Genomic DNA, 17,045 nt, shown 5'->3' on the forward strand with positions numbered 1-17,045 from the left:
ACTTCCTTTCCATGTAGGATCTCATTACGTATTCCATCTGTTTTCCATCTACTTCTCAAAATTCTCATTTATTAATTCATAATAATATCTATTGAGTGTTTTCAGTGTGCTACTTACCTGCTATGTGCTGGGGAGCTTTATAAAACATACAGAAGAAGCTAAAGTTAATGCGAGAAGGAGATCCATAGGCCAATAAAATGCAAGGTTGGAATCTACTATTGACATTGCATGGAAGCCACAAGAAGGGTTCTGTTATACAGACACCAAGGATGACATCCAGGCTCTGCCCAAGGCTCAGGGAGATGATGGAACTTGCCTAGGACCTTGTAATATGTGCAGGAGCTTAGACTGAGCTGAGGTCTGCCTTGAGTCAAAACTTCCCCCCTTCCCAATATTTCTGCCACCACTCCTTCAACCTTTTGCTTCCCACCTCTGTCAATTCCCCCTTTAAAGCTGCTTTCAAACAGGTTCATTTGGCTTGGAAGAAACCCAGTCATTATTGCTCCAAGGATATTCTTTGTTTTGATGGAAATTTCATTACTTAATTTACTCGCAGTGCTCATAGATGCATTATTTCTTTCTGACTACCCTCATATATAGACTTGGTACTCAGTGTTAGCAAGAATGTGGAAAAGCATACACATTCCAACATTGTTGCTAAGAATGTAAAATTATGCAAATTTTTAGAAGAAATTTTACCAATTTGAATCACCACAAGATTGTTTCCCTGTCAGCCAACAATTCAATTTTGAGTGCTTTATCCTACAGAGATAATTGGGCAAGCACTCCAACTGATTTTGCACAGGTGTTCATCATAGTATTGTTTATAATTATAAAAATATCTGGAATAAATTAAGTTTCCAACAAAAGAGACACAATAAATAAGTCCTGGCCCGTTCTTTCAGTGAATACCATGCAGTCAGATGAAGAACGGGGCCGATTTCTATGCATAAGGATGGAATGGTTTTAAAATGTACTCTTCCAATTCCTTACGTAAAACAACATCAAATTTTCATTGGGCACACAGTCGCTTAACATAAGGACTATATTTTCAAACTTGCTTCATAGACAAGTGTGGCCATGTCACTAAATTCTGAGTGACAGAATGTGAAAGAGAGAAATGTGAGCAGTTTCTACACTGAGTTTATTGAAAATGGGTATGCCTTCCATGTCCTTTCTTCCTTTCTCATAGCTGGAGTGGGGGTGTGGTGACCAGCCACTTTGCACTTTGAGAACAAAGGCATCGTGGAAGGCAGAGCAATAAGCTAGAGGGAATCTGGGATCCCAAACCATCAAACTATTTGCCTTCGTACACCTGGTTCTTGCTCACATTGTCACACATGAAAACAACTTTTACTTCTTTAAACCACCCTGTTTTAGGGCTACTTGTTATAGTAGCCCAGCTTGTATTTTAATAATGTAGAGATTATGTTCCTATATGTAAATTAAGAGGCTAGAGAGATGGGTAGGCAGTTGGAGTAGACAGGTAGGTTAGATAAGTAGGCAAGATGACAGGTGGAATGGATAGGTGGGTTACAGAGGATACCTTTGGATTATGTTGCTCAAAATGGGAATAGTGATGACCTATCAATGATGGGATATCAGGTATTTATGGTTGTTTTGCCAAGGTTGGATGGTATTTTGACATTATAGTACATTGCTTTTAAAAATCAAGACAGTGATCCTTTAAAACATGTATAAGTACAGTTTGGTTTATGAAGTAGAATTATAAATTCTCTCTAGGCAAGTGCAGCATTTTACATTTTATTGTCATTTTTCACACATCAGGGTCAGTATTATGCAGCATAGGACTTGGCCCTTACCAGGGGTGGGGAAAGTGTGAGAAATGTGATTATGGAAGAGTTTCTTCATCTCCAGTTTATTTTGCTGATGATATTCACAGGGTAGATTTTATAACACAGTGGCCTTGATAATCAGTGCAAGGTGTGGCACCTTATGGTAAACACTAGTACTTATCATCCTTAAAATTTTCAGTGTTTATTCTGGAAATTCCACTTTGGGGAATCTATCTTCATGAAATAATCTGAAACAAGATAAGGCTTTATGTACAAAGATGTATGGTGCAGGATTATTTTTATTAGGAACAGCCTAGAATATACTCTAAAGTCCAATCATGGCACACATAAATCTTATATTCATAGATTGTGTAGCCATTAGAAATCTTTACAAAGGTGTAATATCATGGAAATATTTTAAATATTCAGTTAGTGGGCAAAACTCAGAAAGATTTGGTTCCTTCAGCCCTTGCTCTGGTACAACCTATTCTTTAACAAGTAGTCAGAGGAATCCTTTATGGACATGATTGAAATCTTATTGCTCCTTTGTACAAACAATCGTGACAATAAAAATCCTTACAGTGGACTACAAACTTCATATGATCTGCAGTACCCTCCTCATCCTACGCCACCTATCTGAGTTCATGTCTCAGGACTCTCTGGCCTTGGCTCACTTGCTTCCATCACAATGGTCTCTCCAGTCCTCACTTCCTCACCCTGATGCCTGGGTCTTTGCCTGGACCAGTGTCCCCAGAATCCACGGAACTTCCCCCACTTTATAAAGATCACCTCTCACTTCACAGAAGACCTTGATCCAACCCCTCTCCAGCAACACCCCAGCATCACATTCTTCCTCTCCCTCTCTGCCAAATTGTCCATATTGTCAGGCTATCAACTGAATATTTGCAATATATTCATTCACTCTCTGGCCCCTCTTCCAGAATCTAAGCTCCATGATGGTGAGATGGGTCCAGTCAATCCAGTGTGGGGTTCCACACCAGAAGAATGTCTGACATATACTATACTAAAAGGAGATTTACTGGTAAGAAAGTAATTTCCCAGGATTCTCTAAATATAAGAAACATGTAATACTTCTAAGTTTTAATTACAGAAGTAACACATGAATATAGTGCCATTGGAAAAAATCCAGATGTTATAAGATTACATTAATCAATATTCTTCCGCTTCAAAACACACTCCAATCTGCATATTAGAGGTAATAGCCTATCCAGTGTCCATATATATATATATATTTTTTCCCCCAGAGGTTGTTGTAATCTGTATATTATTTTGTAACATTCTAACTAAAAATGTTTAGAAAATGTTTCCATGGGTAAGTAAAATCTGGCTAGATCCACCCATCTGTGCATTGTCTCTGGCTGTTTTCCAAAGTTTTATTATACAGTAGACTGTTTTCTTAATGATGGATATTTAGTTTCTTCCTTGATTTTACAGTTAAAACAACCAAAGCGTATGAACATTTTGTTCTTTTCTCTTTGTGCATACACAGCTACTTTTCTGTAGTAAGTAAGACCAAGAAAGAAACTTTGTGGGACAATGGATATGCACATATTTAAGTGCAATATATAATATCATATTTTCCTATTTTATTATGAGGAAAAATTATATCTGAAAGGAAACAAGCAAAAATGGAAAAGCTACAAGAGTTACTTGGCTCCACCTACCTGATAAGTCATTGGTCCGGTTATTCAAACAATAGCAGTACCTGGTGTGGAATTTGGCTGGGTCCACTGTCTTTGGGTTAGAAACTGTGAAGAGGAAATATTTACTCAGAGATCCTGACACTTAGGCTGGCCCTACCCCCCTCACCCACCATCATCCCTGCAGAAGGAGTCAGACAGCACTCACTGTTGTAAATGGCCACGGAAACTTTGTGGAAGGCAAAGGAACTGTAGGAAGTAATGCTCAGCAAGGAGAAGAACCTCTTGCTCTCTGTGGAAAGAGAAGGAGAGAAAAAAGCAAAGAGACCAATGCCTGCTAACACAGTAGTAAAGAAACAGTACTAACAGTAGGCAATTTAATGGTACACTAACCAGTGATAAAAATAATAAGATGACAAAAATATAAACCAATAAAATAAAACAAAACAAAACTACTCCAACAGTATGCGTCACCAGCTCTATGACTTAGTGAGAGTCCTGGATGTATTAGTTTCCTGAGCCTGTTGCAACAAATTTCCATATACTTGGTGACATAAAATGACAGGAATTGATACTTCACAGTACTGGAGGCCAGAAGTTTGAGAGGTGGGTATGCCCAGGATTCTGATTTTTTTCAAAAATTTATTTTCATTTTTAATTTAGTTTTTCTCTTTAATTAACACATTTGTACATACTTATGGGGTATAGTATGATAACCTAATATGTGTATATAATGTGTAATAATAAAATCTAGAAAATTAGCACTTTCATCTTGTCATTTCTTTATTCCGAATTGTTTTAGCAAGTGCCTCAAGTTCTTTTTATTTGGATTCATTCGTGACCCACTGGAACAGTAGCAGGAATGGCAGAATCCTTGTATTCAGTGCATGCTAATCAACAACAGTACTCAGTCTGCCTCAGCCTCCTGGGGCATCACCCCCACAGGGACTCGAATGCCATACACTGACTGCATCAGGCTCAGTACTTTATAAGCTTCTTGGAAGAGTGGGGTATGCACCAAAGTTTGAACACCCCAGGGCTGTTTCCTCATACTTTGTGACTTGGTAAAAGTGTCCAAGTGATCCAGAATCTCCAGCACAGGGCTCTGGGACTGTGTTTAATAACTGTTTCATGTCTTCACATTTGGAAGACACTGGACACATTTATTGGCTTGGGTTAAACTGCCCTGAACTCTAATCTCCAATAGCAGTCAGCATGTCTCAGTTTCTGCACCTCTGAAATGGGAGTGAGAGCAGTACACTTCAGGACTGTGCCAAGATTAGTGAGGCACAAAGAACCTGATATTCCTGGAGGTACAGTCATAGCTTTCCAGTCTCTGCCACATTCTGCAGATCCCAGTGCAGGGCCTTGCGAAGGAAAGGATGGGACTGATGGGAACTCAGGAGCATAGCCTATCTGTTCTCTGATGCTCTGTCTCCCCATAGTTCCCTTCAACTCCATCATGCCCATCTCATAGCTCCCCCCTCCTCCCCAGGCATCCCCATCCATCAATGGGCTCTTATGTGGGCAACTAGAGGGCGGGGGCAGTATCTTTGTGATGACAGCTTCAAGTGTTGGGATGGGGATGGGGTAAGTCCTCAGACACTGTTTGATAAGGAAGTGACTAAGTGATAAGTTTAAAGCCCTCGTGTACAGATGTGCAGTTGTGTATCACACAGCACCAGGGAATACCATTCACATAGAATTCAATGTTGAATGAGAGTTCTCCATCCCCGTATTCTGCTCAGCACTCATTTCCTACTGATTCTGTTTATTGCTTTCCTGTCTTCCCACTAGAATGTAAGTACCCTGCGACAGGGATTTATTTGGGGGTTGTTCACTGTTTTACCTCTAATACTTAGAATAGCGAGTGCCTGTATGTGATAGGTGTTCCACAAGCATTTACTGAAGAAGTGGGAGATAAATAACGAAGGAAATAAGGGTTGCACACTAGGGATCCTTCCTGCTTTGCTGTCATTTTGGAAGGTTCTACTTCTAGATATCTATCTCCTGATTGTTGTTATAATAGATTCATGAATGTACTCATTAAGTACATGCTATCTATTATCTTTTTCTAGAAGCTAGGAATAGAAACATGAATTGGATAATATTGTAAGTATTCAGGACTCTTAGCTATGATTTTGAATGCATACACATGCAAAATGTTTGGAGTGATGGCTTGCAAACCTTCTAGTTCCTGGGTTAGGTAGAACAATGTTTTCTCTACCCTGAACATGGAGACACAGAAGAATGCTGTCTTGCCCAGGTCACAGATAGTCTAGAAGACAAGCTGGCACAGGAGAAGAATGGGCCCAAACAGCACTGACACAGTCGTTACCTTTTAAACCTCTGCTCAGCATCCCATTCACGAGCTCTGTCAGGTTAAGTGCGGACAGATCGACAGACCTTGCAGGGAGCTCTGAAAGACAGGTAGAGATAATGTCACTGGCATGCTTTTTTCAACAGCAGAAACGGTTTTTCATTTCCAAACTTTGGACAGATAAGCTACCTCTTTGGACATGTATTGACCCCATAGCAAAGTGCAAGCACAAGAGGCTCAAAGGTAAATGGCAGCTTCTGCCAGGAGACAGGAGATGACATCCAATGATACACATCATGACCAACATAACCCTCATTTTCAGTGACCATTATATCTCTGAGTTTGGAGGGAGCAGGGATTGATGGGGAATCACAGGCAGCTCTGAATTCAGAAATAAGTGTACTTGCAATAGAGAGGCTCAAGCCTGGCTGGACATTGATATTTCCTGCAATGATTTTTTTTTTAAATTCCACAGTTCCGATGCTTGGGCTCCATTCTCAGAGATCCAGACTGGAATATAGCCCACATGTCAGTGTGGGAAAATAAAATCCTTCAAGTATTTGTGTGTGGCCCAAGGTGGAGAGAAGTTGCTGGGTTAAAATCCCCCTTCTCTCAGCTATTCCTTGAAGATTTGGAAGCAACAGTTGACCAGATAGTTAATGCACCTGTTTATAGTTTTACAAGAATTGTCTTTTCCAACTTTTACACAATGCTCAGGTAAAATTAGAAAGATGCTATTATCCCCACTGTGGGGAAGGGAACTGAAGTCCACAGAAGTGGGAGAATTTGCAGAATAGCCGAGAGCCCCATAGCAAGATGAGGGTAAGTGGGAGACTCACCTGTGGTAGCAAGAAATGCCACCTCCCTTTCTTTCCTCTCTTCTCCTCTAAGGACAGACCCTGGGAAGGGAAAAGTTTTCATGAGGCAAATGCAAGGCCCCAGTCCCAGCCCCATGGGGTCAATAAAGTCTTGGCGTTCTGCAGTACTGGCTGTCAGACTCAGCAGTCCTAAGATCACCAAGGGACACTTGGAAGTCTGATCTTACTGCTCTCACTCCCACCTCCATTTCTAATGTCATTGGACTGGGTGTGGCTTAGAGAACGATGTTTTAATAAATAAGGTGATTATGTTGCAGAGGGTCTTATCTACCCAACTCCCTAGCTGGGTTGGGGAACCAAGGCTCAGAGGAGAGAAGTGACTTGCCTAACCACTTGAACAGTAGTTGCAAAGGGCTTATCACCCACTGCCTACAACTGCAGAGTAGTGACCCTCTGAAACATCAGGCCTCCCAGTTTCTAGCTCCATAGTGCTTTCTGTCCGTGGCTTGGGCAGGAAGAGGAGACTCGTGTAATGACAAGTGAGGAGAGTTATAAGCACCTTTATGAGAATCTAACCTGGTCCAGGGGGAGGGAGAAGGTCTTGTGGAAGCCACTGACCTGGAGAATCAGTCACTTTAAATTATAGAATGGAGAGTCCCACTGAATCTGCTGCTACCATCGATGCAGGGATTATTTTTTCCATGTACGTTCAGATGGAGGAGGTGCTTTGTATCCATGTAATAGACGGAAAGCCAATACACAGAGTCTGAAAAACGTGCAGTGTTCCTGAGCAAGTCAGGATTTAGGACTGCCCTCCTTACCTGATGCATCAAGGAGAGCTGCATCTTTTTCCTTCTTAAAGCCTTTGTTTCCAGACACTGAAATAGAAGTTTTCATCACTGAAATAGTGTCCTGGAAGAATTGCCTTATATAGCCTCCATCTTCAAAAATCATCTTGTTCAACACTCCCTTTGAAGGTTGAGGAAAGCAAGACCCAGAAGTTAAGTGATACACCTAAGCCTTGCAGCCAGGATAGAGGCTAAAATAAAACTAAACAGCTAGCTCAGCTTATTGCTCACGTTGTTTTCCCCTGCCTTCATTTCATTTTATTGTGATATGAACATGTAATTTTGTTTGGAAACAGGGTCTTCTATGTAGTCCAAGCCACCCTTTAACTTGCTATGTAGCTCAGCCTGGCCTCAAACTCACGATCCTCCTGCCTCTACCTTTCATGTGCTGGGATTGTAGCTATGCACCAGCACATCCATTAAGAACACTGCATATAAGATCTACCCTGTTAACACATTTTTAAGTGCACAATATAATGCAGTACATATAGGCATTATGGTGTACAGACCTCTGTATCTTATTCATCTTGCATAACTGAACCTTTGCACCTGTTGAACAGCAAACTCTCCATTTTCTTCTTCCTTCATCCCACGACCACCTTTCTACTGTTTGTAACTGTGAGTTTGAATCTTATCACTTCACATAAGTGAGATGATACAATTATTTTTCTGCTGTGCCTGGCTTACTTTCCTTACCACAGGCCTTCCAGGGTCGTTCATATTGTTGCAAGAGGCAGGAGCGTCTTCTTTTGAAAGCTCAATCTTATTCCAGTGTATGTTTTCTTTACTGTTCACCTACTGGTGGATATTTAGCTTGTCCTGACCTTACTTTTCAAGTACCCTATTGAAACTGAGGTCAAGTCAAAAGGCTTAAGCCAATTTGACCTTTTGTAAGTCATCAAGCTTTTTGGTTATATATCAGAGATTCTGGGGTTAGAGGTAGGTGGGGGCTGTGAACTCCCTTTCCTACCATGTTTCTGCTGGAGGCAGAGGAGTTGTTTCAACAAAAAGAATGGCAAAACTGACGTGAATTATTAGCCAGGCCTGAAAGCTGTCAAACCACTTGTTTTCTGGCTTGGAGAACAGTCATTCTGAGTGGCATCATGCCTGTGTAGTCCACCCAGCAGCAGCTACCTGCTGCTGAGATTGTGGGAGGAGCCATGGCTGTGTTTTCTAACTGCCCAGGCACCAGGGCCTTCCATGCAGGTGAGGAGCCAAGATCACTTGAGTTCTGGGTCTCCAGGCTCCCAGGGTGCTTCAGGCAGCCAGGCTTACAGATGCTTACATCTTTCAGGCCACAATACACTCTCTCTGACCAAACATCATTCATGAACAATACTTCTTTTATCAAAGAAAAATTATTTTTAGCACTCTATTTTCTAGTTACAAATCCATGTGTGGATTTTGGTCACAATATTTTAAGTGCAAACTGAACAATGATATGCACAGGTTTTTTATTAGGATATTGTACAGAAGTGCTTTTCAGGTAAAGTGCCAGACAGGTTCATTGTTCTATTTTTGGATAGAAAGACTACCATAGTAGTATCTTTAAAATAGAAAATACCTGACATCTCCTGCACTTCTTCACACTAAGTATTTTATCACCTTCTATTCTTTATCATTACATACACAACAGTAATTTCTCTCACTTAAAGAAGAGAAAGTTGGAAGCTCAAATAGAGCAAATATTTATGGAAAATCATCTTACTTACACAAAATATACTGGTAAAATTGGTATCTTCAGGGAAAGGGAAGTGGTTGGCTGGGGGACCATTTTAACTTTATATACTTTATACTTTTAGCTATTTGAATCATGAGAATGTCTTAACTAATTGAAACTAAAATTTAGGAAGTAAAGAGTAACTTCTACCCCACAAAAGTCACACAAAAGCATAGCAAAAATTTGATATTGCTTCCTTATCAAAAAATTAGGAACAGAAGTACAGTTCCTGTCTCCTGTGTCTTTTATGTTACAAAGTAGTCACCATCTCACTGCACAGCCAATTTCATACAATCAAGAGGAAAAAAGGAAAGGCAAAGACAGATGAAAGTATTTCAAAGGTGGTGATGGCAAATAACAATACTTCCATTATAAAATCCCCTATCACTGACAGAATGTCACCGTCTTTGTAGATTTAATAAGATCCCGAGAATACAAGCATGCAAAGAACCAAAAAGTAATGAAAGCTCACAGAACTAGTAGTCTAATTTTTAGAGAATTAGAGATACAGTCTCCATTTATGGCTGAGAAGGCAAGTCTGAGAGAGATCAAGAAATTCGTCTGAGAACAGAGTGTGCTGGGGAGGAGCACCTGCCCATTTATCTGCTGTTGGTGAAAAGGTCCTTTCTTTTTCTTTCTTGGATTTTCTTTTAAGGCCAGACACTAAAGTAAAAGAACAGTTTCATCAGAGAAATTATAATCCAAATTTATTATTAGAGAGAATGTAACCCAAATTATCTATTTTATAGATGAGAAAATTACAATGTGGAATTGTGAAGTGACTTGCTTAAAATCTCATATGTAGTTTATTCATTCATACAATCATTAGTCACCAGATATTTATTGAAGAACAATAGCAATACTAATGATTTTTTTTATTTTATTCTTTTATTATTCATATGTGCATGCAAGGCTTGGGTCATTTCTCCCCCCTGCCCCCACCCCCTCCCTTACCACCCACTCCGCCCCCTCCCTCTCACTCCCACCCCCTCAGTACGCAGCAGAAACTATTTTGCCCTTATTTCTAATTTTGTTGTAGAGAGAGTATAAGCAATAATAGGAAGGAACAAGTGTTCCTGGTTGAGATAAGGATAGCTATACAGGGAGTTGACACACATTAATTTCCTGTGCATGTGTGTTACCTTCTAGGTTAATTCTTTTTGATCTAACCTTTTCTCTAGTTTCTGGTCCCCTTCTCTTATTGGCCTCAGTTGCTTTTAAAGTATCTGCTTTAGTTTCTCTATGTTAAGGGCAACAAATGCTAACTAATTTTTTAGGTGTCTTACCTCCCTTGTGTGCTCTTGCTTTTATCATGTGCTCAAAGTCCAATCCCATTGTTGTGTTTGCCCTTTTCTAATGTCTGCATATGAGGGAAAACATACGATTTTTGGTCTTTTGGGCCAGGCTAACTTCACTCAGAATGATGTTCTCCAATTCCATCCATTTACCAGCGAATGATAACATTTCGTTCTTCTTCATGGCTGCATAAAATTCCATTGTGTATAGATACCACATTTTCTTAGTCCATTCGTCAGTGGTGGGGCATCTTGGCTGTTTCCATAACTTGGCTATTGTGAATAGTGCCACAATAAACATGGGTGTGCAGGTGCCTCTGGAGTCACCTGTGTCACAGTCTTTTGGATATCCCCAAGAGTGAGCAATACTAATGATTGATAATGTTATTGAACACTGGGGTCTACTAGGTATTGTGTGTAGGGGAGGCAGGTGTGGAGAAAGTGAACCCAAGGGTATACTTATAAACAACATTGAGTACTTGAAAGGGGATCGTGAGGGTGGGTAACAGGAAGCCAGATCTCACCTCAGTGAGCTGGAAGCCTCCCGAAGAAGAGGGTGTTGTGTTGAGATCTGAAGATAGACAGTGTTTGAGTAGTATCTCACTGGCTAAAGGGTATTTGATGAAGAGGGAACAGCTTGGTCTTGCAGCCTGTGGTGGGTATGAGCATCACTAAAAGATTGAAGACTAAAGTGAGGGAACACAAAGAAGAGAATGTGAGCATTTGAGAGGGCTGGTGGATGCGAAGTGAGCAGGACCATGTGGATCAGATAAAGGACTCACTTGGGATAATATCCAAAGAGAAGTGGGATATCACTGAATAAATTTGGGAGAGTGAGGGAGAGAAATGGTGGAGGAAGATAATGATGTAATGAGATTTACAAAAAGATCACTCTGACTGATGGGTGGAGAGTGAATCATAGGGAGACGTGAGGAGAAGGAGGGATCTGATTTAGAACACTCCATCATTGTTCCAGGAAAGAGAGCATGGTGGTTTGGACAGGATGGTAACTGTGGAGACCTTTGTTTGTATAAATGGGACTCAAGCACAAGAAAGTTTAAGAGGAGAAAAAACAGAAATGGAATTGATTATTGAGATTTAAATCAAATTCATTTAGGATTCTGGGTTGAAATGTTGGCTGCCAAAATTTTTAAAGCACAATGGATATCTAAACTTACGTATAGAACAAATGTTTGCAGAACTGACCAGCCTCACCTGTGTTCCAGAGGGACAGGACACAGGCAAGGCCCATGCACAACCTCACTGGGGGACCACGTAGCAGGAAGCTCAGCATGATATGATGTTGTGGCTACCTGGAAGTGAACAAGGAAGCATTCAGAGAAGAATCTTGACTGTTAAGGGCAGTGGTGCAAAATATACTTTGAGAACAGTGTCCCTAAAATTATAATATGAAAAAGGCTTTTTACAAGCTAAGACAAGTTAGGTTATGCTGAGATAACAAATTAACCCTTCAATTTCTTTGACTTAATTCATCAGCAAAGGTAATTTCTTGTTTATAGTCCATATTTGACTATAGATAATTTGATAAAGAGCTGTCCTCCACATAGTGACTGGGTACACTAATTAGTGGATACTTTATGATCTTGTAATTTTCCATCTGGTAGCCTGGGAGCCATTGCCTTCTTAGCCATTGATTCATTGTGTCAGTGAAAGGGAAAAATTGAAGGGTTATGCACCAACTCTTAGTGCCTTGGCAAGAAGTCAAGAAGTGACGTGGTCATCTTACTTACAACCCATGACGGAACTACTCACTTTCCCTGCATGACTGCAGGGAACCTGGGAACATGGGAGAGGGTGGCATGTGCATTTGGGGAACATTAATGGCTCGTGGGTTTTCTGTAGGTAGGACGCATCATTTAAGTACAGAGTCAATACATCATATTAAGAGGAAAATGTTACTAACATGAGTATATGTGAGTGTAGCACTTCATGACAGCCATCCTCTTGGACATTTGCTATGCAGAGCCAGCATAAGAGTTGAGACTAATAAGAATAATGGCAAACATTTATTGGTACTTTCTGTGTGCCATGTGCCACACAGAATGTTATCTGGTATATATTATCTCTTGACAACTATATAATCTCTATATGTAAGTATTCATATAATTCCCATTTAATATATAGTCTGCATGGACTTGATTTGAAAAGACCAGAAATTTGCTATTGGTAAAATGTGAAAGAGATCTGGAAAGTGAATTAAGAGTGGAGGAAAAGTGAAGAGAATGTGCAGTGGGGGTTGGGGAAAATATTTTAGGAATATAACATTTTTATGGAAAATTGTATTTTAAAGGTTTGCTCTACTAAGATGGAAAACTCATGTAAATTTTTCATGAGAAATCTCGGCAAGCATTTTAATTGCTTTTTAAATTATTAGTAGGTGCCTAACTGGTATTTTTCTTCTCAATGCCACCCTAGATAAAGACAAGCCTTACAAAGAAACAAGAGGCGGGGCTCTCTTGGAGTTCTCTTATTCTTGTAAGTCTGTTTATTCTCTGAATCTCAGTTTTTCTCATCTGAAAAATGGGGATAAGAGAAACCAGCTTGCAGGATCTTGGTAAAGATTTAAGATAACGAATCCAAAGCATTTAACCCACTCTCTGGTACATGGCAACTCTCAGTATGCATATCACATGTTTTGTGCTGCTATAACAAGCTATCACCAAGTGGATAATTCAAAAGAACACAGATTTATTTCTCACAGCTATGGAGACTGAAAATTCCAAGGTCAAGGTACTGGCACCTAGTGTGATCATCCTACTGCAACACCACAATGCAGAAGGCAGAAAGGCAAGAAAAAGCCAGCCCACTCCCACAACCTCTTTTTTTGTAGTGGCATGAATCCATTCATGATGGAAGAACCCTCAAGACCTAACTGCCACTCCAAGATCCTTCCACTAACAAAACTGTCACATTGGTGGTTAAATTTTCAACACATGAATTTTGAGGGATACATTCAGGCCATACCTCCAGGCATTTGGCTCAGGTTGGTGACATAGGGATGGATTGGTCACAGCCTTTTTTTTCTCAAGTTGTTTAGTAACTTGGAGGAAAGATACATACCCAACTCATTCACACTCAAAGCCCACTGTGATAAGTTCTCCACAAAGATTTACAAAGTGGGAGAGAGAGGAAGGAAAGGAGAAAGCTTGGTGAGTCCAGGTCTGGCAATGGCTCCAGCAAAAGAGCATTGGGAGTGGGGGTAGGCAGGCAAAATGACAAACTAAGTGAGGATACTTTTCTCTGGCACCTCGATTGCTATGGCAAAATGACTTGCCTTTCTGAGCTCTGGATAGTCATAACTACCTTGAAGATATTTTCAGGAGATTAAAGGAGACCATGGAATCCAATGCAAGAGCAAGTGTTGGAATAGATACCTGGGAATTTTAATTCCTTTTATCTTTTTCTTTTGTCTCCTCTTCTTCCCCTTCCTCTTCCATGTCTGTCTCAGGGCTCAACATGTAGCAGAGGCACAGAGTATGAACGGATAGAGAAAGTAGCTATTGATACACTATATATATATACTAGACTGACACTTCTTTCTTTTTTTGACACCTGCTTCATTACATTAACCACTCTCATTTACTATGAGTAAATATGCTAAACTTTAGTACTTTAAGACTCTAATTTCTACTGATTTTGCTCAGAGAGGAAAAAGTTTTCCTTCAGTTTAGGTTGATTGAATCAACTATGTTGTTCAGAGGAGGGCACACAGTTAAATTTGAATATGAGGTAGAGAGTGAATAATATTGTACTATGTCTAATTTGGTATTTGAGACAACCCTGGTTTGGAGGGTCAGAAGGTTTTATGAAAGAACTTCACAGCTTACACTAACAGAGCAGCTGGATGTCACCTGATGGCAGAACTGGGCTCTTCTGGCCTCCCTAGCCTTCTCCTTGCAAACCTGGGCCACTATGGGACAGTCTAGGGCAGGGGAAAGGACCTAGGTTCAAGGTTAGACAGATTTGATTTGAATCCTGAGTTGGCCATGGTGACTTGTGTCAAAATGGACCTTAACTCACTCACTAACTCGCCATGGGTGTATGGAACAGTTCCTGGAAGTAGGAACTGTGGAGTCAGACTTCATGGATTTCCTTCCTGCTGCTGCTATTTGCTAGATGTCTAAGCTACTGAAGCTCTTTATGCCTCAGTTTTCTCACTCAAGGCTAAAACATGCCATATATATGTCTAATATATATATGAAATATACATATACATATATATATACACACACACATATATAAAATGCACTGTACAACATCTGGCACAGAGAAGAGCTGCCTGTTTCACAAACAAGTAAAAGTGATGGTACTTTGTAAAACATGTTAGTTCTCCAATAATCCAGCCAGCCAATGTTCTCCATGTGATAGATTTATAATCCTCAAAGTTATATATTACAAAGACTGGATTAGCTGACCAAAAATTTACCCTAAAGCCAAGTGATCATAATTCCACTGCCTCTTCCAAAGCTAGAGTTGGGTAATTATTTTTAATCATTGTTTCTTTAAGGCCACTTGCAGAGAAGCAAGCCATGTGGCTGTGTGACAACAGTAATATACCGGCAGGGATCAGAATAAGCCACTGAAAATATGCTGCTTTGGCACATGGATTATTTTGAGCTGAAGGCTATTAAAAATTAACAGATACAGAAAGAAGTCTTCTTAGATAGAGGTTCCCTTATCTAAGTACATAAATTTTTAAGAAATGAAGACTGACAGAAATCCCTTCTCCTGAGGGAGTTTCATTGCCAAGAAAAAGACAGAGAATGAAGACTGAGCCAGGCCCAGCATAAGCAAATCTTACTAAAACAATCCTTATCTTCTGTAAGTTTCCCCATGCCCTTATCTTCTGACCACCTATAGTGGTTCAAAAGCTTTTTTCTTTGTCTCATTACTTCTCTGCACATTTACTAATCTTTTATTAAAATGGCATATAAGCCTCTGGACATGATTACCTCTTTGGGATTTTTATTTCATGTGAGGACTGTCATAAACATATAAACTAAACATTCTCCAGTAAATCTAGCTCTGGTCAGTTCAATTTGCAGGGCACCAGGCATTGAACCTGCATGAGTAGAGGAAATAGAGTTTATTTTTTCCTCCCCAATAGTATAATTTATTGAGCCTCAACTTTTGGGCCTGATGTCTATTACTTTAATTTCTCAAGCATCTTGTTACAGAGGGACATTGATAAATCTTGTTACACAGAGAAAAGCCTGGGAATCAAAGTGGAGCCCCCAGTTCAGAGCCATATGGATCCTAAATGAGAGAACTGGGATTTGAACCATGGTCTCTCCTATTCTGTTCTCTCTTGCCTGCAAAATATCATTCTAGAGTGCTACAAAAAAGACCTCATACTGAACACAACACACTTGACTTCAACACATTTTGGTGGCCAAGGGGTTAGAATTCAAATAAAACTCCCAGGAGAAGAGCAGAAAATTGCTCTTGTGATTGACAAGCCAAGAATCTGCCCAAGAGTCTTGGGAAATTAATTCACAATATGTCCATATCTTATCAGCAGCAGCCCTAGAGCTGGGAGTATGAATGTTAGGACAAAAGCTCTGGAGTCCTAATTAAACATTGTGTTACTTCCAATAAACAAAGATCACCTAGAATTTAATGTTGCCACCTACTGACTCAGTACCACCTCCCTCTTCCTGGGGAGCAACCAGAAGCTAGAGGTTGTAGACAACTTCCCAGCGCCATTGAGCTGGTGGTAGCCATCATGGATTTAAACTTGTGAGACAATGAAAACAATGGAGGGGTCGACTAGTTACAAATATCCAGTGAAAAATTACAAGTGAAGAGTCTAATCTGTTGCCCATGTGATGAGCCAGGAGTGCTACATATGGTATCCCATGAGTCCTTGAAGCAAACCTGCCCACTAATCAGTTGCTCTTATTCTTATTCTATAATTTGAGGACACTGTGGCTCAGAGGAACAGGTGGTCTGAGGACATGCAGCCAGGAGAGGCAGGAGTGGAACATGTCTGCTTACTGCCAAAATCCAAAATATTTCAGATCAACCACTTACTAAAAATGGAGAACTTTTCGGTGTCTTATTGCCATTTCTTGGGCATTCTTTCTTCTCACTCCAATTCTCTGAATTAAAGATTCTGTTTCCTTTATCACAGAAGTGAGGACAAGCCATCCACAAGCTGATGACTGCATTAAGATCCTAATCAATGACTTAAAAGGAAAAATGGAAAGCAAGGACCAAGGATGGAGTCTTTGCTCAGCAGTGCAGACCTGGGTGGTAGATAACACTCCAGTATCATTCAGCATCCAGGAGCACAGAGCTCAGGAATTAGAGCAGATGTGTTCCTTAACTGGCTTCGTGCTTTGGGAAGGAGGGGAAATGAAAGGGGGTTTAAAGTATCTACACTATATGACTTACCTGACTCCTGAGCAGCATGAATGACTTCAAAGAACTTAAACAGCCAGAAGGATTATCAGCGAGGTCCGAGCGGTGGACCTTATATGAGTTCTTAGTGAAAGACACAGAGGGTAAGGGTAAGGAAAGTCTTGATAACTTTGCTTTAAATCCTCCAGAAAAAAATGTAATAA

The 17,045-nt window shown here is 40.3% G+C and overlaps 1 protein-coding gene across 1 annotated transcript in view; it reads right to left on the reverse strand.

Moving 5' to 3' along the window:
* Hhla1 (HHLA1 neighbor of OC90) overlaps positions 1 to 11,752 on the reverse strand; it is a 34,520-nt gene extending 22,768 nt beyond the window's left edge. The window contains exons 1-6 of the mRNA XM_020180258.2: positions 11,674 to 11,752; positions 9,755 to 9,826; positions 6,617 to 6,676; positions 5,796 to 5,876; positions 3,666 to 3,749; positions 3,482 to 3,565 (exon numbers count right to left, since the gene is read on the reverse strand). Of these exons, the coding sequence (XP_020035847.1) occupies positions 3,482 to 3,565; positions 3,666 to 3,749; positions 5,796 to 5,876; positions 6,617 to 6,676; positions 9,755 to 9,826; positions 11,674 to 11,752 (460 nt within the window). The remainder of the gene's footprint in view (positions 1 to 3,481; positions 3,566 to 3,665; positions 3,750 to 5,795; positions 5,877 to 6,616; positions 6,677 to 9,754; positions 9,827 to 11,673) is intronic.
* Between the last annotated feature and the right edge of the window lie 5,293 nt (positions 11,753 to 17,045).

This window comes from Castor canadensis, chromosome 3 (assembly GCF_047511655.1).
Source record: "Castor canadensis chromosome 3, mCasCan1.hap1v2, whole genome shotgun sequence".
Lineage (NCBI taxonomy): Eukaryota > Metazoa > Chordata > Mammalia > Rodentia > Castoridae > Castor > Castor canadensis.